The sequence below is a fragment of the Zonotrichia albicollis genome, unplaced genomic scaffold, assembly GCF_047830755.1.
Source record: "Zonotrichia albicollis isolate bZonAlb1 unplaced genomic scaffold, bZonAlb1.hap1 Scaffold_121, whole genome shotgun sequence".
NCBI classification, from domain to species: Eukaryota; Metazoa; Chordata; class Aves; order Passeriformes; family Passerellidae; genus Zonotrichia; species Zonotrichia albicollis.
This window is the reverse complement of record NW_027428348.1, coordinates 1682597-1710306: the sequence shown is the minus strand read 5'-3', so window position 1 is coordinate 1710306 and position 27710 is coordinate 1682597. Positions and strand designations below refer to the sequence as shown.

At 49.1% G+C, this 27710-nt stretch overlaps 1 protein-coding gene across 1 annotated transcript; it reads right to left on the bottom strand.

Annotated features, from left to right (window-relative positions):
• On the bottom strand, positions 1-27410 carry LOC141727367 (uncharacterized). The gene is made up of 5 exons (XM_074533874.1): positions 27256-27410; positions 8701-8782; positions 7875-7955; positions 361-696; positions 1-279 (listed from the first exon to the last, which is right to left on the bottom strand). Exons 1-5 carry the CDS (start codon positions 27408-27410, stop codon positions 1-3), a joined length of 933 nt encoding a protein of 310 aa, XP_074389975.1.
• Positions 27411-27710: the final 300 nt, after the last annotated feature.

Genomic DNA, 27710 nt, shown 5'->3' with positions numbered 1-27710 from the left:
CTAGGGCCCGTCCCCAGTGCAGATCCTCTGGTGGGCAATCAGGCTGGAGTTCTGGCCGAAGCTCTTCCCACATTCTCCACACTTGTAAGGCCTTTCCCTGGAGTGGATCCTCTGGTGCAGAATCAGCCTACTGCTCCTCCTGAAGCTTTTCCCACATTCCCTGCACTTATAGGGCCTCTCCCCAGTGTGGATCCTCTGGTGGGCATTCAGATGGCAGCTCTGCCTAAAGCTTTTCCCACATTCCCTGCACTTGTAGGGCCTCTCCCCAGTGTGGATCCTCTGGTGCATAATCAGGCTGGACTTCTCGATGAAGCTCTTCCCACACACTGAGCACGTGCAGGGGCATTCCCCAGTGCACACTGTCTGGTGGATGATCAGGCGAGAGCTGTCACGGAAGGCCTTCCCACATTCCCCACACACAAAGGGTCGTATCCCAGTGTGGATCATCTGGTGGAGTTTCAGGCTGGAGCTTCTCCTGAAGCCTTTCCCACATTCTCCACATTGATAGGGCCATTCATTGGTGTGGATCCTCTGGTGGATGATCAGGTGGGAGCTGAACCTGAAGCTCTTCCCACATTCCCCACACTCATGGGGCCGTTCCCCCGTGTGCATCCTCTGGTGGATGATCAGGTGGGAGCTCGTGGGGAAAATCTTCCCACATTCCAAGCACTGGTGGGGCTTCTTGCCATCATCAAGCTGCTCATAGACCACCACCTCAGAGCTCTGGCCAGAGCTCCACCTGCCTTCCTGGCACAGGGTGGGTCTTTCCTCCTCAGAGCATCCTGGGCTGGGTTTGCAGCCCCTCCTCCTGTGGGATCTCCAGGGCTTTTCCTCCCCGTTGCACTCCTGTGCCCTGCAGCCACTCAAAGTGGCCTCTGCCACGATGTTCTGCCATGGGGATTTGCCCTCCCTGGTCTCCATCCTCAGCTCCTGCTCTGGGGGAGGAAGGACAAGGAGAGGATGAGATTTGCATCTGTGCCACAGGGAAGGGGAAGGAGATCTCCCCAGTGCATCCATGGCTGGACAGCATCAGCAGTGGGGTTGTCCTGCATCCGGGGGCTGTGCTGGGCTGGGAGATGGAGCAGGAGAGAGGGGGAAAGGGGCACTGACTTCCTCCTCACCTGCCTGGGTGTTCTGGGGAATCTTCGGCTTCCTCGTAGCCTTCTTCTCTATCCAGATAAGGTTTGGGAACGGGAAATCCTGGAACGGGAAAACCAGATGTGAGTGCATTGCCTTCGAAGGTCCCACTGACCAAGTCCACCTCTAGAAGTCACTGGGTGGCCAGAAATATCTCCAAAATCAAGGAGTCCAAAAACCTCTCCCAGGAGTTCCCTGTTTCCAGTGTCCTCACTTTGGGGTTATGGGGTCCCTCTTCTCAGAGCTGCTGGGGGGCCCATGGGTCCTGGGAATTCTCCCTCTCCTGGGTCCTGCTTACACAGCCTGAGGGTCTTTTGTGGGTCCCAGGGATAAATTTATGATGCTCATATCCCCATTTGTCTGAAATAAGCTTTGCACCTTTAAGACTGGTTCTGAGAACAAAGACGGAGGAAGAAGAAGCATGGAGTTTGTTTTCTGAACCTCTCTCACTCCTCCACATTCTGGCTCCTCTGTTGTCTGTGGACAGACAGACAGCGGGACAGAGCCCTCCTTTGCTTTTAGTTAGTTTTAGCTAGCAGAGGAAGAGAAGTTCCCTGGACTGTGGTTTTTGGTTTTCCTATTTTTTGGACCTGTCTAAACCTGCTCTGAACACCCAGAAGAGCACCTGTGCCCCACCGGGGCTGGGCCACGGCATTTCCAGCACCAGAGAGACTCATAAGAGACTGATAAGAGACTGATAAGTGACTGATAAGAGACTGAGCAAGCCAAGCTACAGCCCACGGAGGGACATTGTGAGTTTGTCATCTCTTTTGGAGCAGCAAGCAGTTTTATTGTTTAACACTGTTAATTTTTGGGGTTGGTGAGGGCTTTGCCTTTTAAATAAACAGTTTTTCCACTTCTCTCAAAGGAAATACTTTTCCAGAATCAGTTGGAGGAGAGGCCGCTTGACTTTGCTCTTCTACAGGAAACACCTTTAGAGGTTTTTCTCCCAAAACTGCCCTAAACCAGGACATTGGCTTTGAAGGTCCCACTGGCCAAGTCCATCTCTAGAAGTCACTGGGTGTCTGGTGGCCAGAAATACCTCCAAAAACCAGGAATTCCAAAAACACTCTTCTAGGAATTGCCCATTTCCAGTGTCCTGACTTTGAGGTTACGTGGGTCCCTCTTCTCAGAGCTGTACTCTGGGGGTCTTGGGCATTCCCCCCTCTCCCAGGTCCTGCTCAGGCATGCTGAGGGGGTTTTGGAGGTCTCAGAGCTCATCCTCCCCTGATTCTGTGGAAATTGTTTTTGTGATTCATGTCAATTGGCCATGGAATCAGCAAATCCTTCTATCTGCTGTGTTCAAAATAGACACAAAGAAAAGTTTTGAAACTTTATGACCAAATAGCCAAATAAAGCATCAAAATCAAAGAAGTATAGTAGAGCAAAAGAGATGAGGTAGCTAGATGATTGATGCTTAGAATAAAATAGAGGAAGTTGAGGTAAAGCTGAGAGATATTGCAAAAAAGCAATTTAAAGCTTATGTATAATAAAAAGCTTGATGCACTTGACAAAATCATGTAGCAGACATCAGTCTAAGACCTCCCTCCAGACGACCACAAGAACGATAGGAGTCAATGACCACCTGGAAAGATTAAGAAATTGATGCTCTCAGCTTATTGATATTTGCTGATTTGGACTAACCAAGCTGTCCTGGTTTAGGGCAAATTTGTTAAAGAATCTGCAAAGGAGGGCCCCTCCAGAAAGCAAACCCACACGGCCCCTCCCCCCAACTGGTTCAGGAAGAATTCTTCGGAGAGAAGTGGAAAGAACCTGTTTATTTGACAGACACAGCACACCCCAGCACACAAAATGAACAATACCAGATGACACCGCTCTGAGAAAGCTGACAAAATCAGAAAGTCTCTTTCGGTGGGCGGTCGCTCTGTTCTCAGTCCCTCCGGCGCTGGGCCAGCTGCTGCAGCCAAACGGTGCAAACCCTCGGTGTTCCCAGGTCCCAGTCCGGGGCAGGTTTGAGATGGTCACAGAAACAGGAGAGGAGAAACAGTCCAGGAAGGAATGTGGACTGTTTAGCTAGAACTAGCTAATAAGCAGAGGCCAAAGCAGAGCAGAAGCGAGAGCAGAAGAGAGCAAGCAAAGCAGCAAACTGAAAGCAAGAAGCGAAAACAGCCCTAAGTACTGCCCGTCTCTGTGTCCCTGATAAGAGAAACCCAAACAAAACTTCCACTCTTCAGAGCCGGTCTTAAAGGCACAGAACAGATGAATGGGGATACAAGCATCATAACGTCACCCCAGGACACTAAGGAAGTCTTGACTGGTAGGAAAGGTCTTCCTTGAGGTCAGGCACTGTCTCTATGGATAAAATTTGCTTCTCACATTTTCAATAGCACCATTTCTCTCGTGGGCCTCCAGGCACCTGCATCTCTTTTCACTTTCTAGAAGGCAGTGAGCTGCATCTCAGCTGCTTTTATTTTTTGGGACAGTAATGATGTTTTCTGAGGTGGTGAAACAGCAGCCAAAGGCCAAAAAACTGAATCCTGACCTGAGCTGACAGAAGCCATGAGAAAGCTGACAATTTTTTGTGAGAACAGAGTTGTGGAGCAGTGAAAAACAACTTGTTTTTCCTCAGAAAGAGCTCTAGGACTGTGGAAAACAACCTACTTTCCTTGAAAAAGAGCTCTAGGACTGTGATATACACTAGCCACCTGTATAAACTGTTTTTTCACTCTTAGATAGAAAAATGAAAACTATCTCTCACAAACAACTTTTCCTGCACGTACACACCAGGGGTTTGAGTGACCAATCAATACAGGGTAACAACTAGTTGCTGACCAACTGGGGATAGACAGGGGATGTTCTTAAAAAACCCTATAAAAAGGCTTAGAAAAAGACCCTATAAAAATAGCACAGGATTGATCCTTTCTTTTTGCACCATAAAACATGTGCTGCATCCCTCTTTATAGAGTGCTGTTGCAGTGCCCTTTTATTTCATAGTTTTTTGGATGGTCTGTTCCAGTTCACCCCCTGTATGTTGTACTTCCCCAAGATTATTCCGAGGTTATATCCCTCCCCTTTTACCCTTCAATCACTATAATCCCCATTTTATATTCCAGTGCCTTCCCTATCCATCCCTGTAAACTCTGCCCCTGTTCTGGACCCTTCCCTGTCAGTCTCCTGTAAACCCCTTCCCTGCAGGTTCCGCCTCTCTGGAATTCCCCTCATGTATGAGGCCCCATTGGCCCATGTGACCTGCACTCTCCACCCCCTTATCCCCATTGGTCCCTGAGATGTATTCCCCTCCTTTTACTCCTCCCTCCCTGATTTCCTATTGGCTCAGTGATCGTGCTCACTCGCAGTTCTAGTGCTGTATAAAATCCTGAGCACACTGATGTGGAAGGGGCTAGCAGCAGGCCTGTTAGCTAAAGGAGCGAGAAGTAAGAAGAAGAAGAAGAAGCTGATAAGGAGCTTTCTCCAAGGCCGTAACCAAGGAGATCGAGAGAAGGAAGATAAGAGCATTCTGCAGCTGGATGAAGCATTTTTGGAAAGTTAGGTGGAGTCAGAGTAACTTTTCACCAATGGCATGGTATTGAATTATTGTGGCCAATAGCTAAGGTGGAAGAAGGGTAAACAACTGGAAAGTGTATAAAAGATCAGCCATTTTCATTAATAAACTGTTGCCATGTGTTAGCACTGAGACTGCTTGTGGTCTCTGCTTAATGTCATGACCGCCTCGACTGCGACACACTGGTGGTTGGGGGTCTTTGGTGCCTGTTCCCTTTAACGAATAAGGCTTCCTCAGAATCTCACACCAAAGGCCTCCCTCTCCTCTTTAGTCAGCTCCCTGATGCTGACACCATTCCAGCTGTGGAGCAGGTGGCTCCAAGGTTCAGCTCTCCCTGTTTCAGGGGAAGCTGTTCCCCACTCATGGCATGGCGGCGCCCCTGAGCCAGCTGTGGACTCCAGCGCGGTGTCAGCCCAGGGCTCCTGCTGGGCTGAGTCTGCCCTCAGGCAGGGCTCAGCTCCCTCACAGCATCTTGGTGTCACCTTGGAGCCCCGTGGAGAAGACACCTCTGTGCCCTCTGCCCAGAATTTCACTGCCAGGACAGCAGGAATGCAACCCAAACCTGCCTTCAACCTGCTTTGGTGGGAACTCCTGCACCAGGGGCTTTCTGGCCATTCTGCTGCTCACGGCCAAGATATTTTTCCTGCCCCTCTGCCAGGGCAGTGCCCTGTGCCTGTTCTGCTGTGAGGCTTCCTTGGGGCAGTGCCTTCAGTGGTTCCTTCAGTACTGGAACTGGAGTCGGCAAACACGACTGAGCCCTGGTGAGCCCTCAGGATGGCTGGGGACAACTGATCCACCTGGCCCATCTCAAAATTCACCCAAGTCCTGCTGGAGCCGATGGACCCAGCGGCCAAGAACGACTCCAGAGCCAGGTAGAACCACTTGCCCTTTTCTAGGACACAGCGGTGGCTCTACCCCACTGTGGCCAGGCATTGCAGGTGACCGTGTAGGGCCCCTCACCCAGGAAACCCCAGAGCCCCACAGTGCCCCATAGACAGATAGACCCAGCAGCCCCATCCCACCAGGGAACCAAATTTCAAGACCAATAAATAATTTCAACATACTCTTGACATAGGAAGATTTTTTTGGCATTTAAATTCTTTTGAGTAAATCAAGAATTTTGGGAGTGTTATATTGTATTTGCAGGGATGCCCAACGAAGGCAGGAATGATGCATTTAACTTCATGTTCTCAGAAGGCTAATTTATTACTTTATAATACTATCTTATAGTAAAGAACAATATACTATACTATACTATACTAAAGAACAGAGAAATGATTCTTAGTGAACGTTCAAAAATTAATAATGAAAACTCCTGACTCTTTCCAGAGTCTCGACACAGCTTGGCCATAATTGGCCAATGAGTCAAAATAACTCACACCAGAATCCAATCAAACAAATCACCTGTGGGTAAACAATCTCCAAACACATTCTGCACAACATGAGCACAACACAGGAGAAGCAAATGAGATAAGAATTGTTTTCCTTTTTCTCTGAGGCTTCTTAGCTTCCCAGGAGAAGAATCCTGGGCGGAGGGATTTTTCCAGAGAATGTGGATGCCACAGTGATTGGGATGAGTAATGAGATGGTTGGCTCTCCCAATTAAAGGGTGAACATGCTAAGTGTGTTAAGAGAAGTTGTACAGATGTATAGTTATGTTACTGCAATGTGTCCATCCTGCCCAGCATTGTTATCCTGGTATGATCTTGGTAGTCCGGGCATTTGGGGAGGGGCAGATTGTTCCTAAGAGGCATGGCTTAGCAACACCTGCTCTCCAATGCAGTTCCACGAAAGCAATCTACACCAATGGACAGTGACCAAGAGTCAACAGACAGCCTTTGGGAGGAGCTAGGGCTGCCTGTTGCAACAGCAAGGATATATAAGGGAGAGCAGCCATTGTGTGGATGAGCCAGCCACGTGGTTACCAGTCAAAAAGTGGGGGAGGCTCCCAGTACTGTAATTTTCCCCTTATTTAGTCCTCTTGTTGAATTTTTGTTAAACTTTTATTAAAAGGTTTATTAAACCTTTCAAAATTTTGAGAAGTGAACAGTCATTTCTCACAAGGAGAAAAAATTTTAAAAGAAAGCTCTTTTTTTTTTAGTTTATTTTTTTTCTTTTAAACACAGGCCATTCCTACCACACTCACAGTGAACCAAAGCCTTTCTCACCACCTGGACACCCACCCACCTACTCAACCCACTCCCCCTGGACTCTGCACAACTCCCAACACACCATTTGTCTGGGGGAAAGCACAGACTGTGTCAAGGCAGCAGAGCCCAGACCTGGCGTGACTTGCCTGGACCACTGGAAAGGAGGAAATCCAGACCCATGGACACACACACAGACACAGAGCAAAGTTTTGCTCAAAGGGTTTATTGATTCTTGATGATTGATTCTTCAGGGGAAATGGCCCAGGGCTCAAAGGGATCAGGGGGTTCCTCCATGGATGATCATCTCTTCATGCCACTGGGGAGGAAAAAGGACACTGGTCCTTCCAACGCTAAAAGACAAACCCCAGAAGGTGAACTCTGGAGCCTACTGGGGCATGGCTGGGCTTTGTCCCCAGCCCTGTCCCTGCAGGCACGGCTCACCTAGGCATCCAGAGAGGCAGCCAGGCGCTTCTGCTGCAGGAGAGCCCGCAGCTCTTCAGCCACAGGGGGCTGGGGACACAGGCAGCATTGGAGACACACCGGGGACACTGGGCTGCACTGGGAGGCAGGGGAGAGCAGGGGGGCCTTGGGGAACAGGCTGTGGCAGCAATGGGGTGCAGGAGCTGCTGTGCTGCTGCCCAGAAGTGCTGGACTCCTGGCCAAGAGGCACAGCTGGGGCAGGGGCTGCATCCTGGCTCATCCAGGGGGTCCTGGGGTGACAGGGATGGGAATGTAGCAGGGCCCTGGGCAAAGGCTTCCCTGGGGAGGACCCCTGGGGCAGGGCATTGTCTGGGCTGTCAGGAGGGGTGCACTGGGCTGTGCTGGGACAGACTGGGATGGCCTGGGCTATGGTGGCCACGCAAGGGGAGGGTCTGACACCGGCAGAACTTGTGGTACCCACCAGAGGCGTCTCCAGGACCTCAACATTGTCTAAATCCAACTGCAGAGAGACCAAGAGACCTCGCTGGTCACTGGGATGTCCCTGGTGCCAGCAAGGGATGGGGGGACACCACTGTCCCCCAGTTCCCTGAGGGGATGCCCTCCAATGCCAGCAGCCCACTCACCTCCCAGAGATCATCTTGGGTTCCTTCCAGGAGTGCTTGGAAAGGAGAACAAAGGCTGGGTCTGGACTGGACCTTGTGGGGCTAGGGGGACACATGGGTACAGGGAGCAGGATGCCGGCAGAGGGATGGGAATTCAGGGCCTCCAAGGAGATCTGTTTGAGGTGAGGGGAGACCCAAAGACACTGATCTGGGGTCAATTGAGGGCCCAGGGGACAGGGCTGAGGGTGTGGAAAGAGCAGGGTGTGAGGTACAGAGGAGGAGAAAGGAATTGAGGTGTAGGGACATGGGTGGGCAATGGAGGGGCTTGGTGGGGACAGAAGAATGAGGATGGGTGGGGACAAAACCAACGGGACTGGGAGATGCTGTGGGAGTGGGGGTGAGTCAGGGAATTATACAGGGGGACCCCTCTGCAGTGGCCAGGAAGAAAGGCAAAGGATTGAGGGGGGGCATGGAAGGAAAGGCCTCAGGAATGGTCAGTGGGAGGGCACCTGGGGACCCTGAATGGGACACAGAGGAGGGACCAAAAGGGTGGGATGGGAGGCCAGAAAGGGCAGGATGTGAGGACAGCATTTGGCTGGTGCCTCATGTTGGCCTGTGCCGGGAGGCACAGCAGGATGGAGAAGAGCAGGGCCACGCTGAGCACAGCCACCTTCATCTTCCTCTGGCTCTGGGCAGCTCTGCCTGATGCTGCAGCAGGTGAGGAGCACCTTTATCCCTGCCGGGACTCCTCCCTGCACCCTCCCTGCCAGCCCCCAGGCCAAAGCCCGGCCTGGCACAGCCCCCAGCCCTGGCCACAAGCCCAGCCCTGGCACAGAGTCCACCCCACCTGTGGCACGGATCCAGCCCCCTTGCCCGGCATCCCTCCAGCTTCCTGCATGGGGCAGCTGCCCCTGGAAGGGCCCAGGAACCTGGGGGGCCAAGGAAGGCAGGCAGGGAGCCAAAGGCACCTGGGGACCCTGTGGGAACAACCCCCACTCCAACACAATCCATCTTCCAACAGCCCCCAGTGCCAGTTCCCCCATCTCCTGTTGCCCCTCCCCTCACAGAGCTTTCCCTGGGAGACACCCCAGAGCTGAGCCCGGCCCCAAACCCAACATGTGGGAGAACAAGGGGAACAAGGGACATGTGATCAGGTGGCTGATTGGCATCTCAGACACTGCAGACACTGGGGAGCACTGGGCAATGCTGATGATCTGCAGACAAGGCTGAGGGCTGGGGAATGGCTCAGGAGTGACAATTCCCACATCCACACAACCCGATATTCCTTTCCCTGCAGATGCCAAACCCAAACAAGCTCCATGCCGAAAGCACGGTCCAGAGAGGAATATGCTCTGCCGTGCCCCTCATCCTGTCACACATGCAGCCATGGAGCCCTCCCAGAGCACCTGGGTCATGGCCCTGGCTCTGGGCCAAGGCCAGCACTGATCCTGAGCAGGATGTGCCCATACCAGGCACATGGGGAAGTGGGCACCAGTCCCCAGGCAGCCACTTGGAGCTAATTAGGGTAACAGAGGTGCCCTGTGAGGAGGAGGGATCTTGGTACCCTGCCAGCATCTCTGACAAGCCCTGTTTGCCCAGGCCCTGAGGCACCAGGAGGACATTCAGATATCTTGGGCTTCCAGGAAGGAAAATCCACAGTGAAGTGGCTCCTGAGAGCTGTCTGTGGCTGTGATTCCTGTTTGACATTCCAGGACAACAGTGAAGGGTTCTGCACATCTCTTTCCCCAGGGAAAATGTGGATCTGTTGGGAATTTAGCTGCTAAGGACTGGAAAAGTACAAAACCATGGCTAATTCCAAGTCCGGCACCTGCAAGATAACAGTGTCCTTGGGCCTAGCTGTGGTAGGATAACAAACAGTGAAAGAGGCATGAGAAAAGAGACATGTAACCCCTAAGGAATGAGGAAGAGTTGATGGTATAGTTTAACCAATCGATTGCTTAGCTTACAGAATATTCATAAGCTTATTACTTGCTGTATAAGTGTCTGATGCTCTCTTCAATAAACGGAATTTGCTTATCACTCATATTGAGTGTCTGAGTCTCCCCTCACCGACAAATGGCTCGTCCCCGACAAAGGCCCACATTTTTTCTATGTGACATGGATCCATCAGAGAAGTGTTATTGACCAGCTGGGAAAACATTTCAGGCCACTGCCTTGACTGTTTGCTCTGGAACTCACCCAAGGAGGAAGATTTTCCTGGGGGGCTTTGCTGCTTTGTGTCCTTGGAGGAGAGACCAGAGTGTCCTCCTGACACTGAGGTCACCTTGGAGAGAAATTGAGGAAGTGTCTGCAGGGCCCTAAATAGTGATGAATGGATGAAGGAGATTCTCACTGTCCTGACCCACTATCCAGCAAAACCACAGCCAAGGGAAGAGGCCTGGAATCAGGGGGGAAGCAGACCTTGTTGAGCCTGGTGCACATTGGGCAGTGTGGGGTGATCCCCTGCTGGTGTCCCAGCTGTCAGTGCAGTCGCACTGCTCTGATGGGGACTGGATCCTTAAGAAACAAAAGAAGTGATCAAGTTCAGGGGCGGAAGGGGTCTGGTCACACTTCACTTCTCTGGGAGTTTCTCTCCGAGGGGGGACATTCCATGAGAATGGGGATGCGGTAAAGGACAGGGCTGAGGGCAGCTGCTCCCTCTCTCTCTGGGCTTCTGTGGAGGACGTTGGGAGCTGCTGCTTGGGAAAAGGAATTGGTTGCTGCGGGTGGCCAGAGCAGCTTCCCCAGGCAGGTGCTGTCAGGTGCCTGCAGCACCGAAAGTGTCTCCACTTGGGGCTGCCTTGACAACTCCCCCAGCCCAGCAGACCCTGAGCCCGGATGGTGCAATCAAACCTCACCAGAGGGACGAGAGGACTCCTTGCAGAGCAGAGCCAGCCGGGTTCATAAAGGGAAAATCCCAGGGTCCAGGTGAAGTGAGGGTGAAGAGGGAAAGAGGAGCAAGCAGGAACACAACCTCTGCTGAAGGGAACCAGAGGCGAAGAGCCAGAAGCAGGGCTGGGGCCAGGGTATATAACTGGAGGAAGGCAGGAGGGGTCAGGGTACAAATGATCCAATGGAGAAGGGAGCCAGGGCTGGAGATAAGGTGGGGTGACACAGGATGCACCAATGAGGGAGCAGCAATTTTTTGGAAAAAGAAGACAAAACACAGCAATTTCCTGGTGCCAAGACTGTCACCACCCAGACCTGGTATTTGATGGCACCGCCGATGCCCAGATCTGGACATTTCCCTGTGCGACCACAGCCCAAGTGCAGCAATTTGCTGGCAAAGAAAGCCAAAACCAGGCAAATACCTGGTGCCTACACCAGCCCAATCTTGTGTTTGCTGACACTGCCAGTGCCCAGATCTGGAATTTTTCAGATGCCTGCACAGCATAATTCCAGCAGTTTGCTGGCACAGAAAGTTGGCAATTTCTCAGTGTCATTTGGCAATTTCTCAGTGTCAGCACATTCCCTGCCAAGATCTGGTGTGCGCTGGTGTTGAAGATTGCAATGCAAGATGTTTTCCATTACCATCTGTATGGCAGATTACCTTTGTCAAGTGGGCAGTTTGCTTTATCTCTCTCTTTGAGTGACCACATTTACACCTCCCTCTGGAGGGGACATCTGCTGATAACAGAGTATTGAATGTCACTGCATGACTGATAAGAACTACAACATCCCATTGTGAGATGCTCCGCCCAGAGGGAGGAGCCAAGCATTGCTACCCAGATATAATCCAGAGGTTTTTGAGACCACAGCACGGCTTTCTCCACAGGATTCCCCAGAGGAACAGTGGCTGTCTCTACTCCTACTGGATCTTCAGAAGAAGAATACATCCTTCTCTACAGATCCCCCTCGCTCCAACAGAACCACACCTGATACTTCAGGATGTCTGCAGCCACATTTCCAATTGGACTGCCACCAACACCTTGACCCACAGGATGTCAGGTTGGGTTCTAACTCTGTCAGTGTTGTTCTAGTGTACTGCATTGTTTATTTTATCCTTTTATTTTTTCCTTTCCCTATTAAAGAACTGTTATTTCCTGCTCCCGTATTTTTGCATGAGAGCCCCTTAATTTAAAATGTATAGCCATTCGGAGGGGTGGGGAGGGTTTACATTCTCCATTTCAGGGGAGGCTCCTGCCTTCCTTAGCAGACTCCTGTCTTTCCAAACCAAGACAAAAACCTTTGACTGGACAGGATCTTTTGGATCCATTGTCCCTCAAACAGGTCAACAGGTGACCCTGTTGTAATGCCAAGTAACAAAGAGCAGCACAAATGACACAAAGAAAACATGGCCAAAGAGGGAGAGGCCCAATGAGGAAAGGATGTAGTGGGACACTGGCACATTGAGTAAGCTGCACTCCCATAATCTCTAGGCTAGCAGGTCCTGGTCTCACATTCTTCTCTTGGTTTATTTATATTTTGTTTATTTATCTATTTATTTTCTTTTCATCATGAAAAATATATACAATTAAAATATGTAATCAAATTTTAAAGATACAATCAAAACACATTAATTCAAAACTACATCTAAAGATCGGAACATATGTACATCTGTAACTATGAAGCCTAACATATCAATCCTATTCTTCAAACACTTCATACAGGCAGCAGCTTCTTCTTGAGCTTGGAGGAAAGAGAGCTCTTCTGGACGGGAGGCGAGGACTTTGTGGGTGAGGGAATATGGGAACAGTCTGGAGAAAACTTCTCAGTAAGACTATAACCAGCCAGATCTGCAAAATGGAGACACAAAGTTTAACAGAGAGGCAAAGTTTAACAGAGGCCACCATGTAAACCTAAAGCATCTGAAGCTCCATATTTCCTGGGACACATTTCCTGAAAACTTCTAAACAGCTGCACAGGGAAACATGCTGCTGCTGGCAGACACTTGAGGCAGGCCAGGGCACAACCCTGAGCCACTTGCCCAGAGCTAGCACAGGCACAGCCTGGCCTCTGGGCTGCCCTGGGACAGCAGGGAGCCCAGAGCCCTGTGCTCTCCAGGAATGGCTCAGCTGCACATGCACCCTCCTGCTCCTCTGCCTGCCCCACAGCTCAGCAGCCCTACAGCTCCAGGGGCACTGGCAGCAGCACAGCTCATTGCAGGGGCACATGCAGGGCACAGCTGTTCCCTGGCAACGTGCACAGCCTCTCTGGGCTGCCACAAGACCCTTCCTCCCAGCAGAGATTGGCCCAGCTCCCCCCTCATCTCTGTGTGAGGCTGAGCCATGATTGCCCTTCACCTTGTTCTCAGTCTGCAGCTGCTTCAGGCCCCCCATGCCATGACTAGGAAGGGCAATGGAGAGAGTGGGGGCAGATGCACACCCTTTCTTAGGATTTTGTCATTTTCGGCACAGCTCAAAAGGCAAATCCAGAGGTGTCCAACTCAGCACTTCCTCAGCTTTCTGGAGAACATCTCACCTTCACCAGCCCAACATTTTGGAGAGGTTTTCCCGCACATGTGGAGGCTTGCTGGCAGCACATTTCTTCAGCTGGGTGCCCATCACCTTGTAGAGGGCAGAGGCGAGCTTGGTGGTCACGGTGCGGACGTTGGCGCTCCGCACAGGCAGCGCCTTGTTCCCCAGGAAGGACCAGAGCACGGGCAGGGCGTCGCGCTGGATGACTTCAGGGCTCCTGGCATGAACCCCCTGCACAAGCACTGCCGGGACAGAGACACAGCTCCTTATCCACCAGCCTCACTGCAAACAAGGATCTACCTCTGCTTCTGCTTCTTGCCAGCCTCTCTGGCCAAAAGCAGCAAAATAGCACCCAGAGCCCCTTGGTCCAGAAATGGGCAAAGCAGCTGATCATCCTGGAAACAGAACCACCAACCCCTCAGGAATAATTTCTCCAACCAGAGCCCTTGTCCCTGTAGCAGACTTCCTACCTTCACTAAATTATTTCAGTATCTCTGCATGAACAATGAATGAAATGTCCAATTGCCTTTGATTTCCATTAAGAAGTTGTCTAAACCAACACTGAAGATTTGGAAATGTACCATAGAGAGGAAATTGAGAGATTTCTAATAAAAGGGATGATTCCATTTTTGTAACTTTGATGTCAAGTGCCAAATGTCTGTTCTGGCTCTTCCCTGTGCTCAGTGGCACACAGCAAAGGGCAGGATTAGAACACACCTCAAAACTCCAGCCCACCAGAGATGGCTGCTGCCTGACAGCTGGATGAGAAACATCAGTGACCAGCTGTTGTCTTTGGCAGAATGCTTTTGGGGCTTCCAACAAAGAGCTGTTTCAAACCTCAGGGTGTCTTAGACAATTACCCAGACCCCATTGCCTTGGCATTTGGACATCTCCACATTTTAATGCCACTTCCCCTCCCAATGGTAATGGCATTTTTTCTTATAATGTCCACTGAAATAGGGGCATAGAGAAAGAAAAATGCTACACAGGGGACTGAAATGTAACCAAAACACGAGTGTTTTCTCATATTGTCTCTGAAATCTCTCTGCCCATTTTCTGAACTGAACTGTATCAAACACAGACAAATGTTTACTGCCAACAGGCTCCTTGCAACAGGCAGATTTGGCTAAGAGATGAAAACCTGAAATGCTCTGGAGACCATTCTTATTTTCTAATCGGACAAAATGTTATTCAGCAGCAATTTAATATTCTGTGGTGGAAGAGACTTCATTTTCTCTATGCTGTTAATCCACCAGCAGACATCAACATTGAAAGAGCTCCTGCAAGTACCCAAAACCAATTCTTCTAAGCAAGAAAGGGTTATGGTACCCATTTTAAAATGGGAATTCATTTGAATTTAAATGCAATTAAAGACATCAGTGACTACTGAATGTGAGGAACAGCTGTCAGGTCCTGCTAAATCTCAGAGAGAACATCTGCTTTTTCTAAAGTAGTCCTAATTTATGGTTAATTCCTTTATTTGAAAAAGAGATCAAAAGAACTGATAAACTAAATTCCCTATTGCTGAAGATCTATATTTTTCAAATGCTCTTTAAAGGGCCTTTGACATTCCCAATTGCTGAACATGCTCTTTTGAGATTCCTAATGAAGACACAAAGTGTATTAAACCTTGCATTCAAAGATGTTGGGATAATGAGCAGTGGATTTAGCCCCAGTTAAAGCAAGGCTATCAGTCATCTTCTCTACTATATATTGAGATTATAATTTTTCCATTCCTTGGCTCTTGCTGACATAGCAAGCTCCTCTGAGGAATCAATTATCAGATGCATTTGTAGCATTTTGGACAGTGCTGACACAGGCAGACACTGTTTGCACACCCTGAAAGGCTCAGTCCAAGGCCACTCTGACAGCACAGGCAGGGAGCCTCAGCACTCTGCTTCTGTCCTGTGCCCCAGAGGTGCCTTGCACTAAATCCGTGCCTCTGATACCTCTGTTGAGTTTTGACCTAAGCTGTGACCCCTAGGCTCTGCACGGTTCAGTCTCAAAACTTTCCAAGAGAAAAACAAGAATTCTGTGAGAACAAAACAAACTGATGCCCTGAAACAGCATTTGCCACCATTTCCCCTCAAAGATCACAGATGTCCCTGAGCTCCCCAGAGAGGAGCCAGCTGGGGCATTTTTAGCCCTCCCTTTGCTGGAGGTGGTTCTGAGATGCCCCAGTGAGAGCTCAGCCCCAGGCCGAGCGCTGCCCCCATCTCAGATGCTCTGCAGCAGCCAGGGAAAACCTGCCAAACCCACCTGCCTTGGCTATGGGGCAGCAGGGACAAGCTCAGCACCTCCTGGTTTGGAGGAGCTGCTCTGCTGTCTGCTCACAGGCATTCCCTGTAAATGCTCCCTGGGAAGAGCTCTGGGCTCAGAAGGGGAGGCCATACCTGTGATACACTCGGTGACATCCAGCAGGGCTTGGCCACTCAGGTGATTCCATTGGTAGCTGAACTCTTTCAGCAGTGACACTTTATCTACAAGGGAAACACATGTTTCTGCTCACTTTTCTCAGGTCATAGGAGAAAGGGCAGGGCCAACCCCATTTTATAAAATCAAGCACACTTCTGCAAATGTTTGAATCCTATTCTTCTTTGCTTCCAGCATACTTGGCAGGGTTTTAAATTCCAAAAGAAAAGCTCTCCTTTCACATTTGTAAATCCAAACATGTCTGCTGTACCAGGAGCTGTGTTAAAACATTTCACATCAGAGACCTCAAGGGTTCAGTCACATGGAAGCAGTGAAAAGGTTTTGCATCCCAGAGCAAAAAGGAAGACCCCCATACTTGGGACACAGAAAGGCACTGAGTCAGACAATTCCTGAGATCACAGAGCAGCTGGGGAGGAGAAAGTGGAAACTCCCCTTGAAGACCTGCCTCTTCAATGCTCCTTTTTTCAGGCATATTCCCCCAGTACGGAATTTTCGGAGCTGACATAAATGTGTGTGGCAAAGGAATTTAGAGCAGCCCTTGCCTATGTAGTTAATTGCTCTGGCCATCTTGCCCCATGCAAAACAACAAGTGGAACAAGGCATCATTGACAGCTGGGTTTATACCTGTTTGATATAAACAAATGAACTTGGTAAATCACAAGTTCCCCTTTGAACATAGAAGACAAAGAAGAAAAGTGGAAAATAGGCAGCTAATGCCTCTAATGTAGAGCCTCCCAGGTGGCTGCTCTGCAGAAGCTCTGGTGGGTCAGTGTCCCTTCATGCCAACAGCAAAGCTGTTCATTTGGGACGTCAGATGGTGCCCAAGCAAACTCCAAAACTCCCTTTGCCTCTGAACTGTAGCAAAGCTGCAGTCAAGGACTTGCTCTTCAGACAAGCAGCACAGAGCCAACGGCTCCTGGGACTGCTGGGGAATGCTGATCCCATTCCAGCCTGTTGGGGATGGTGCATAAGGACTGCACCTGCACAGCCTCTGGTGGGTGTCAGCTGGAGTGTTCCACAGACAAGAGCAGCTGTCAAGGCACTCAGCGCTCTCTTGTGCAGGAGAGACAGAGATGAAGCTGAGGAGAGTCCCTGACAGGGCTCAGCCTTACCCAAATGAGTAATGGATTCTCCCAGTGCTTTCACAGCTGCCCCACGAATCCTGGGATCCTTTGAGTTCAGGTTCTTTGTTATTCCCTCCACCAAACCAATGATCACCGGGTTCAAAGCATCTTTCAGGGCCCCTGTGATTTCAGCCAGCACGTCCAGTGCCCTCTGCTTCACTTTCTTGTGGCTGTCAGATATTCTCAGGACAAAATATTCAAAAATCTGTGAAGAGAACAAGCAACGTGAAAGTTGGATTCAAATGTCCTTGTTTGAAGAGTGGATGTAGCAGTCAGCAATGTCAAAGATGAAAGTGATCCTTTCTGTCAGGTCAGCACTCGCTTGCACAATTTCACTGTTTTCCTGTGGGCCACTCACTGGAATGGTGGCACAACCTCATGCTGGTTGAAAGATTTTCTTCTGATTTTAGGAGGTTTGGCTGGGGACAGAATAGTTCCTATGGTATTTCTCTCCATCTATAAATCATTAAATTAATTCCATTTATTAATGCTAAAGAGTACCTTTGCTTTGAATGGAAGCAGATGTTTACAATGCCCGGTTTTCTATACAGTTGCCTCAAGTACTGAGGGCAATTATGATTTTGCCAAAACTATGGCTGGAGGAGATCTAAGTTTTCTTTTGTTTGTTTCTGAGCCAGTGTCTGGAGAAGTGCAGGGCTCTGATCAACTCTTCCAATATCTGGACCATTTCTCTAAGTAACAAGTAGACTTCTGAAATGTAATGTGCTGTACAGCTCTCATTAGAGCAGGTTCAGTCCCTTGACAGCCTCATTATCAGGCACCTTTTCCTGGAAAAAGGGAAAAAGCAGCTACTGGGAGGGGAAGGCAGAGATGAGTCCTTAGCTGTTTTCCTCCTTTTCCAAAGAGAAAAACAGACCCCCAAGAACTGCCCCCCCCAGAGCACTGTCTTTACCGAGAGGAACAGGAACAAGAAGGGAAATGAGTAGCCTGAGCTGTGCCCATGTAAGACAAGATGGAGTATATAAAAGCATTCTTAAAAAAGCAACTGGGTTGAAACTAACCCAGCCTGATACTTCTCTTCCTTTTGCAAACCCATGTTTGGTCTAGAGAACAATTGCCATGCTTTCAGGGGCTGGATTCCCTTCACTTCACCCAACTGGGAGTAGGAGAGAGCAGCAGTTACACCAGCAGAAAATTCTGCCATCATCTGATGAACAGCATCAATAGGCACCTGCCAGACAAATACAGCTGGACTGAAACAACTTGTCCTGAAGCCTGGACCTGAATTAAATTTTTTCTGGGTAAGAGGGACCAGCGTGTCCCAAACAGCCAGGACAGAGTGCCAAGACACACTGAATTAACTTTGCTGCTACAGGCTTAGGAAAGGAGCTAAAGGAAAGGAGCAGTGAAGATACCCTACATACTTGGGCAATGTTAGTGGAGATGAGCTGGGGGCTGGTTTTGCACAGGTCTAGGAGGAGTTCCACTCCTTCCATCCTTGTCTGAAACCCCTTGGCTTCCAGGAGATGGTAAAGCTTCTGGAGCAGCTCCGTTTCTTCCACAGCTGGAGGTGACGTGACCTGGGCTTTTGCACAGTGTAGGAGGTGTCCATCAGAGGTAGATTTCACCCTGGAAAATAAAATCAAATGAGGACCTGTTGGTGATAATTATCACAGCATGGCATCCCTGTTGAGGAAATAATTAGCATTGACTCCATCATTCCAGAAGGCTGATCAATTGCTATGCCGTGCCATGCCATGCCTCATTGCCCTTACAGACAGTCTGATACAGACAGACCAGACTGGCCAATTGAATCCAAAACACCATCACCAGTGGCCAATTAAGAAATTAGCCTTTGGTAAATTAATCTCCATATCACATTCCACATGTTCACAACAACAGGTGCAGCAAGTGAAGATAAGAATTGTTTCTCATTCTTTTCTCTGGTCTTCTAACATCCTTCCCAAGGACAATGCCTGGCAAAGTTGTGCCTGCTGCTCTCTATGGAGAGGGCTGCAGCCACAGACAATACTTTCAGTTAATTGTGAGCAAAACATCTTGACCAGCTTTCCTAATCATGTGATTTCAAGCTGGAAAATCATGAGGCTCTGAAGAACAACATGGACTTCATGATAATCTTTATGGCAGACAATCTGCCAGTGACATTCTCACCACTGCTCACTCAGGAAAACCAAGGATGAGATGCATCTGATCTATCTTCAGATGGCTGCCAGGGCACACAGGTCACATTGCTTTGTGGAGATAAAGAGACACTACTGCCAAGTTTAAATGCCTCCTCATATGGGACGTGTGTGTCTTAGAATAAGGAAACTCATCACTCTGGAGAAGTGTCTCTACAACCAGGCATGACAATCTGGAAAAGTAGCTCAGATGCATCTAAACAGATAAACAGGGCCATATTTGAAATATTCAAAAAATCAGTAACAGATAAAAACAAAAGCCAGACATCTCAGAACTACGCTCACGTTTCATTTGCTTCCCTGGAGACCAGATGCACAGCTTAACAACCCCACTGGGAACAATTCTCCTGATCAACCTGTCTCTTCCATGAGCACAGGAAGATGGTAGCTATGCTACTGAGGCATGTGGTCACTTTCCTGCCACTGCTGAGCAGGACAAAGCTAAATAAATCCCCTCTGCTGTCAGAGGAGAACAGGTACAAGTAGCTCTGTAACTGCCATGAAGAGACAGCAAGGAGCAATTCCTGTCTTAAATGCTATTGCAGCACAGGGGAAAATAAACCAAACATGCTGTCCATCAAGCAAATTATGCAAAGGACAGGAATATCAAGGCAAAAAGTCCACATTCAGACACCCGTTGACTGAAGTTGTTCAGGAATTGCCTTGCTACTTACTACTCAAACTTGGTACTGTTTGAGGGAAAGAAAACCATGATTCAGCCAGGCCAAACCTCACAGATGAGAACTCCACCTTTGTGGAATGGCATCTTGCTTCCAGACTGAGATTTCTCATCAAAACACCTATCTGAAAATGACTCCACTCAGATGAAAAAAAAGCCCTGTTTTATAGGGGCCTGAGTAAATATATATATGGCAGTAAAAGATCTCTGTATTGTATAAGTGACCCTGCCCTGAGTCTAGCTATTGTAAATGGGCTGCAGCTGTGATGTCCTTAATTGGGCAGCTGCTGTAGCCCGTGGAGGTAGCTGGGATAAAAGGGGGGGTTGGCATTCAGGGAGAGTTGGAGAGGAGCCCTGACTGAGAAGCAACAACAACACTTCTGTGAAGAGCTGCTGTGAGAAAACCACCCAGAAGGTATGAGACTCTGATACACAATGTGATACACAACAATATGAATACAACACTGTTTGAATTTACTTGTCCCAAGTCAGGCAGCAGAAAGTTGGCCCTCTCCCAGCCTCCACAGCACTGCCCTTGCCACTGCACTGGATTGTCTGAGCTGCAACCAATGGGTGTCTGTTTGTCTCTCCATTTTTGTGTACACCCCTCCAGAGAAGTTGTGTTCAGCACAATGCACAGGTAGACATTTTTTATCCTAGAGCATATCCTAGAGTAGGGAAAGGAAACAATCTGTGGCATTGGTCATCTCTGCCAGAAAGTTTTTCCTGAGAAAGAGACATGTAAAGCTTGTCATGTGCTTTGTCACATCTAAGAAAAGTGCTCAGTACCGTTTGCAAGAAGACAATGTGCCCTGGGGCTTCTTTGAGCCATCGTTCCTCTCCTTCACCAGCTCCTTGACAGATGGGCCTTCAGCCTTCTGGTTTTCCATCCCCTACAAAGACATAGAGAAACCTCATCAATCTTTAGAATATAAAACAGGAAATTCCCTGTTTAAAACACAAGTTAGAACCAGGATCACTGCTACCAAGGCTTAGGGAAACATTTCCTAACTTACAGATGGAAACCGACCAGAGATTCAGTGATGCCAAGTCTTTGCTTTCAATAGCCCAAGGCAGGTTATTGGTGCTACCAGACTGAGCAGCAGTCTAAAATCCCAAATTTCTTAGTCTTGAGCATAAATGGGAATAATGCAAACTGGTAGACAACAAGTGTTTGTAAAGGAATCAACAGAAAAATTTGGACTCTTTTGGGGGTTGGCCCATTGTGTTGGAAGTTGATTTGGTTCAACACTCACTCTCCTTGCTCCTGCACAAAGGCAGGCTCCCTTCTATAATGTCGATAACAAAATATAAATCCTCCCCCAAACAAACAAAGGATTTTCCAGTGGATGCTGCTGAATTCACCAAGCTTCTTCCAGCTCCACAGGGCTTGACAGCAGGGCAGTATTCCCAAAAGACAGACAGTCATTGTAGTAACTAGGATTGACTTGGATGTCTTTTGTAAATTTGGGAATTTTCTTGGGACTACTACTTCCAGTGTCCTTTGCAAAGACTCTGTTATCTTCAGAAGCACAATTCTCACTTAATTGCTTTACTGGGGGCGGGGTAGGGAGAGCATGGTGGGAGCTCACGCTTAAATATAAACCCATTTTCTCCTCTTTTCCTTTCCTCTTTGTGATTGATATTGAAAATATTCAAAACCCCACTTTTCCCTTATAATATCAGTTCCTTTGTGGTCTGCAGATGAACAGGCTGAGGATTAACAGCTCATTCCCAGGAGCAAAATGATTCAGCAGAAGAGGAATTAGCTAAAGACAGATTGGGTATCTTTGATTTCATATTAGCAGAGGCAATACTTGCACAAAGGAGACATTTCTCCTGCCAAGCCCTTACTTTCTTCTGAATTCTTGTCAGAATATCTTCCAGGTCACGGGGGGGAAGAGATCGTTCCAAAAGCATTTTAAATTGTTGATGATTGAGCAACATCTTTATCATCTCCTGTCCATAATGCCTAAGGAAGGAAGACAGCAAGGAAGGAAACAAAAGAAAAGTGAACAAAGAAAGGAAGAGTTTTAACAGAAGAGGCTGACACCTTAAACTTATCAGGTGCAATCCTTGCATGAGAAGGCATTACCTACTCAGCAAAGAGGGAGATTTACCTCTCTTGACACTGCACAGTGCTGTCAGCTGAACACAAAAGGCTAGAGGAAAATGTGGGGCAAGAGAAAAATACCATTTCACTCTGAAACTGTGGGTGTGCTTCTGTGGCATCAAAGGATCCCAGGGAACAAGCAAAACACATCTGCTTTGTTGTCAAAGCTTATTAGCAGTGTCTTGCTGCCATTGCACAATAATTTGCCTTTCTTTAACTGGCAGGGAAGCCAGGACAAAACACCTCATGCATCCTCTTGATTATTCTGTATTATGTGTATGCACAGGGGCAGCTAGTTGCTCTGCTAGTTGCTCTTGGCAGCTATTAATGGCAATTTCATCATCAAAGGTAGGGGATTTTGGTGGTTTGGGTTGATTTTGCTACTAGGAAACCACAGTTTTCTTCAAGAAGAAATGTGGAGCTCACTGAGCCACAGATAACAGCATTCTAGAAATCTGCAGAACAGGTTTAGAAAGACTGAATATGTTGGCTAAAGACCCCTGAAATATTTCTAGGAAAGTCTGGAGTTATTGAGAAATGCATGTTTGGGATGCTTCAGTGATGAACATTAGCCAACATTTTGGCTTTTTCTTGTCCACCTAAGGCCAAAAAAAGTGTTGGACTGGCAGATCTGAGATCTTTTGATCTCAGTAAAGATTTCTTCAAGCCACAGGAAAAAGTTGGCAATGTTCCTTTTTGCTGGCCAACCTCAGGTTTCCCAGTACAGCCATTTGCCCAGGCAACCCAGTGCCGTGGTCACAGTGCCAAGGCTGACAGAGCTCAGGAAGAGTTTGGACAATGCTCTCAAGCACATGGAATGACTCATGGGGTCACTGCACATGGCTAGGAGATGGACTTGATGACCCTGATGGGCCCCTTCCAACTCAGCATATTCCATGATTCTATGAGCCTTATTCACACTGTGAGGTAACTTCATATTCCCTTTAGTTTCCACTCTTGTGTGGTTTCACCTTTATAGCCAGACACAAAACGGTTTTCCTGTTTTGGGAGGTGAAATGAAGATCATTACCTTGTGTCCTTGTGACAGTCCTGAGCAAGCTTCCCTGCCACGTGTGGCAGCCTCTCAGCCCTGGGTGTGCCTGCGAGCTTGGTGACTCCAATTCTCTCCATCAGGGACAGGAGGAGTTGGGCTGCACACTTGCGCACCGGGGCGGGGCGGCTGCTGGGGAGGAGAGAGCAAAACCTGGGCACAGGGACAAGGAGCAGCAGCAGCACCGGCCTTGGCCAGAGCCTGCTCCCCGCCCTTGCTGGGGGAAGGAGCCTGGGCTCTCCCTGCACCTTCAGACACCTGTACAAGCTTCTGGCCTCAGCTAAACACAAAGTTAACATTGCACACTAGGCCTGCCTGCACGGAGGAGGGAGAATTCAGTCTCCCTGCACTGTCTGATACTCAGTTTCTTTCACAGTATTTACTCTGAGAAAGATTTAAGAAATAGATGACATATGAATAATTTAGAAATTTGGAACAATTGATGCTGACCCATCAGAGGGCACCCACTACACAGAGCTGCAGCAGGATTGAGGCTCATTCCAGCCATTTATCCCCAAATCTGCAGAACTTTGGAAAACAACAAATGCAGGGAAAACACGTTGTGGGCTGTGAAGTTGCAGAATATCCAGCAATGCAGCCTGTTTCTTCTGTGGGCCTTGGCAATGGATCCATCTGAATGTTTTACCCTATTGCAAAGCTGAGGAAAGGGTGGCAGGCAGTTTAGCCAGGCTGTCCTGTTCTAGAGTATATCTCTTGGGAATTATCAGGCCCAGCACCAACATTTAAGGCAGCATTTGCTTCAACTGTCCCATGGCACTCAGCCTGTGAAGGTGCCTTTAAAGTGATTCATGATCTCAAGGCTAACATGAAACATCAGTTTGAATAGAAAGTAGAGCTCTAAGGCCAGGACAGTCATACAAGACTCCTTTGGCAGGAGCTGCACCTGCTGTGCAGGCTGTGCCACACCCAGCAGATTGTCCCCCATGTGCTCCATGCCCCAGCAAGGACCCTCCTCATTTCTCAAGTTAATGGCATCATGAGGAGACATGGTTTTCCCAGGGCCTCTGTGGTTAGCACTGTGAAATACCAAACACTGCTCACAGCTGCCATTGCAACTGTCCCTCTGCCTACAAAAGCACAAGGCTCTATCCTTTGCCTTTGCAGGCACTTTCACTCCCCCACTGATCACCACATCTAGGAAAATCTGACAGACTGGGAGAACTCCAGGAAGCAGCAGGAAGCTGAGTCAGGGGAGCTTTAGTTTGGATATCAGGAAAAAGGGTTTTTCACCCAGAGGGTGGTTGGGCACTGGAACAGGCTCCCCAGGGCAGTGGTCACAAGCACCAAGCCTGACAGGGTTGAAGAAGCATTTCGACAACAATTTCAGGCACTTGGTGTGACCCTTGGGCTGTTCTGTGCAAGGCCAGGAGTTGGACTTGATGGTTCTGATGGGCCCCTTTCAACTCCCTATATTCTACAGTTCTGTGATTCTGAGAACTAATAGGCTGGAGGAGGGCAGAAACAGGTGACAAGAAGAAAGAAGAGAGGCTGGTTGGAGAATCAAGTCACTGAGTTCACAGAAGATGCAGGATACAGGACCCTTCCCTCCCACCATTCCCATTCTCTGTCTCATCCCTTCTCCCTCCCACACACACTAAGGTGAAGAATATCACTAAAAGAAAAAGAACCTACTTGACTCCTATGTCCATGAGAGCAGTCATTGCTCGTGCAGGAGTCACATTCTCCACCATGATCCCCAGGGTCTGACTGGCTGCTTTCTGAACAAATTCTGGGGAGCTGGACACCATCTGGAGAAGGACCCGAGCAACCTCATCCACTGCAGAGTCCATGTCCTTCTTCAAGGTCACAGAGAGCTCTCCCAGAGTGACAATGGCAGAGTAGGACACCTTGGAACGGAGGTTGGTCACCTGGGGAAGTCATGAGGGGAAACATAGGAATCACCTTGAAAAGTAAACCAGTTGCCTTCAACAGAAATCCCAGGAAATGACAACACTTCCCATTGTGTCCAGAGGAACATACAAGTACAGGAAAAGCAGGAGAGTACAAGCACAGAAAGGCACTTACTCTGGCACCAATTTCTGGCCTGAGACCTGCTCACTGCAGGCCTAAAAAAAAAATTTCATTCAGTGTTCTACTTAACCCTTCTAAAATGTCCAGAGCTTTGATTTTAGGCCCTTTTACTAGAAAATTAAAGCAAGGGCTGCTTTCAAATCATAAGGGCACAAGTGATGAAGATAAAAGAGTCAGGTGCTCCTGTTCAAAAAAGCAACACCAGCAGCTGAAGAACTCAGCCAGGAAACAGAAAACACAGGCTCAGGTCTACAGAATAATTTGCAGTGTTGAATTACAGCTTGGGAAGAGATTGGGACTCTGGCAAATAATGTCATTAGTGTCTCATTTTCTGCATTTGCACATTGCATTATAAAGACACCACACTCAAAGATGAGTGTCAGATACCCGACCTGCCAGTAAATACAGCTGCATGTACCCACAGATCCTTCAGATAGCTGACAGACACTAGAAATCTCAGGTCTAAAACCAGAAATGAAGGCAGACCCTGAGCACACATGGAGATGAGCAAGCGCATACCCACTCTACACACTGTGTATGAAGTATGGGGGACAATTCAGAACAATGTTCTCACCTCGCTGGTAACTGCCAAGCAAACCTCATGAAGTCTACAAAGCAGCACCTCTGAATGGGACCCAGCCAGGTGTTTGATGGTGAGGAGTCCCTTCTCCTTCAGCTCCCTGAAATGCACAAGATTGATTTTTCTCTCCACCAAGGCAGTACCCTCTGAAATGACCAGGCTGGCAGCTCAGTTGAACAATGGGAGGAGCTTTTCAAGGAGTGCTTAATGAAATCGTGGAACGTGTTGCCCCAGGATGCTGTAGCTGTTCAAAAGCATACACAAACCCAAGAGGCAAAGAGAGGGGTTTCAGAGTGGCCATTTAAGAAGACAGCCTTTCTGAAACCTCTGGCACATGAGGCCCCTCTGTCACTGCTTCCTAGAAGCTGTGAGACCGGGCCATGCTGCTGTTTGTTGTCACCTCCCTGTACCTGTCCCTGAGACACAGTTGCATGGGGCTGTTATTGGGGCATTTTCCTTCTTTGTCAGCCCCAGCAGGCATTCAGCAGGGAGAGTCTGCACTGGCTCTCTGGAGCTGAGTTTCCACTCTACAATCTAGGCCTCTCTGTCACCCACTCCACTCCACTCCATCTCACACATTCCCTAAAAATACAGCAGGATATCCCAGGAGATTCCACCCCGGTCAAGAACTGTTGAAACTCTGGCTTTTCCCAAAAACTCCTACCTAAAACAAACCACCCCCCCCCCCCGCCCCCCAACAGCAACAGGTTATTTAAAAGGTGCAAACAACTCTGTCTCTGAGCACTTGCTTTGTGCAGGCCCTCAGCTACAGGAAGGTGTGTGAGGCATCAAGGCTGCAGCCCAGGGCTGATGACCGCTCCCATGGGCACCCCTGAGTGTCATCCAGAGCCCCCACACCTGCAGAAGCTCTCTGCACCTCACAGGGCACCAAAGAGAAACGGGGAAGAGAAAGCAGAAGAGAAAGGGCAAAGCAAAGGTGACTGCACAAGGAGATGCATCGTGGCAGATTTTTCATGCTTATTCCAGTGGGAATGGCGTCCTTAACCCTGTGTGAATTAAGCATCCACCAGGGAGTGATCAAAAAGACATCAAAAAGAAAACCAGTATCACCTAACATTTGTAGGCTTATCACCTTTGGGCCTCCTTCTGCCTCTGTATAATTTTGGGACACACTGGGAGTAATGACAAAATATCTCAGGCCCATATGAAGCAGTGTGACGGAAAAAGTTGATTTCCAAAAAAGCAAGATTCCTAGAGGATTTTCTTTCTTTTTCCTTCTCTTCTGCCATAAGCCCCTCAGGAGTAATGGTAGGCTGAGGGACTTGAAAGCACAACTCAGTCCAGTTCTCAGAAAAAGGAACTCCCTGGAGCTGCTTCTGGGACTGCCATGCAGGAGGTCACAGGGAGACCCTGTCACCTTCCATTGCTGTCAGCAGTGGGAGCAGAGAGAAATCTTACTCAGTCCCACTGGGCCAGTGGCCCAAGGCACCCAAATCTCCACACTCAAAACTTCTGCCATCCTGCTTCTGCCTTCAGCCAGCAAATCATCTCCTTCCAGAGCTTTCTCCCTTCCCTCAAGGTTTCCTTTGCAGCTCCATGAAGCAGCAGGCAAAGCGAGGAAACAGCACGGGCCTGCTGCAGCTGCAGCACTGCTGCAAAGCAAGACCAAGAAAAGGCTGCTCTCCAGTCTTCATCCTCTCCCTGCTCTGGAGTGGTTTCCCCAGTGCCCTTTGGCTCTCTGGGCTCTTAGGGCTCCAAGGCACGAGCAAGACATGCTTCTGACCGACCTTAACTCTGAGAGGGACAAAGAGGGAGCGGGGCCTTTCTTACCAGTTATTGCTGCCCAGCAAGGAGAGTGCCTCCTGCAAGGACTGCTGTGGGTCTGAAGAGGCTCTGTTCTTCTGCCCATGCCCACGGAGCGGCTCCTCTCGGCGCTTGGCCCCAGGGGCCGTCTGCGAGGTCACTGTGAGGAGAGGGTCGGCCATGGGCACTGCAGCCCCGGGCAAGGCCCCGCCATGGAGCGGCCTCAGCCCCATCTCCCAGCCAGGGCTCCGTGTGGCACAAACTGGCACTGGCTCATAGGCTTCCCTGCTCTCTGGCTCCTGGGGCTCCTTGCTTGCTCCCAGCCTCCCCCAGCCAGGCCCAGCTCCAGGCTGAAGCTGACAATTGCCCCTGCAGCGCCAGCTCCCGAGTGCCACAGGTGCCACAGCCAGCAGCAGTTCCTGAGGCCGCAGAGCTCCTGCTCCCTGTGAGGCAGCGCTGACCAGCAGCACCGGCTGCCCACG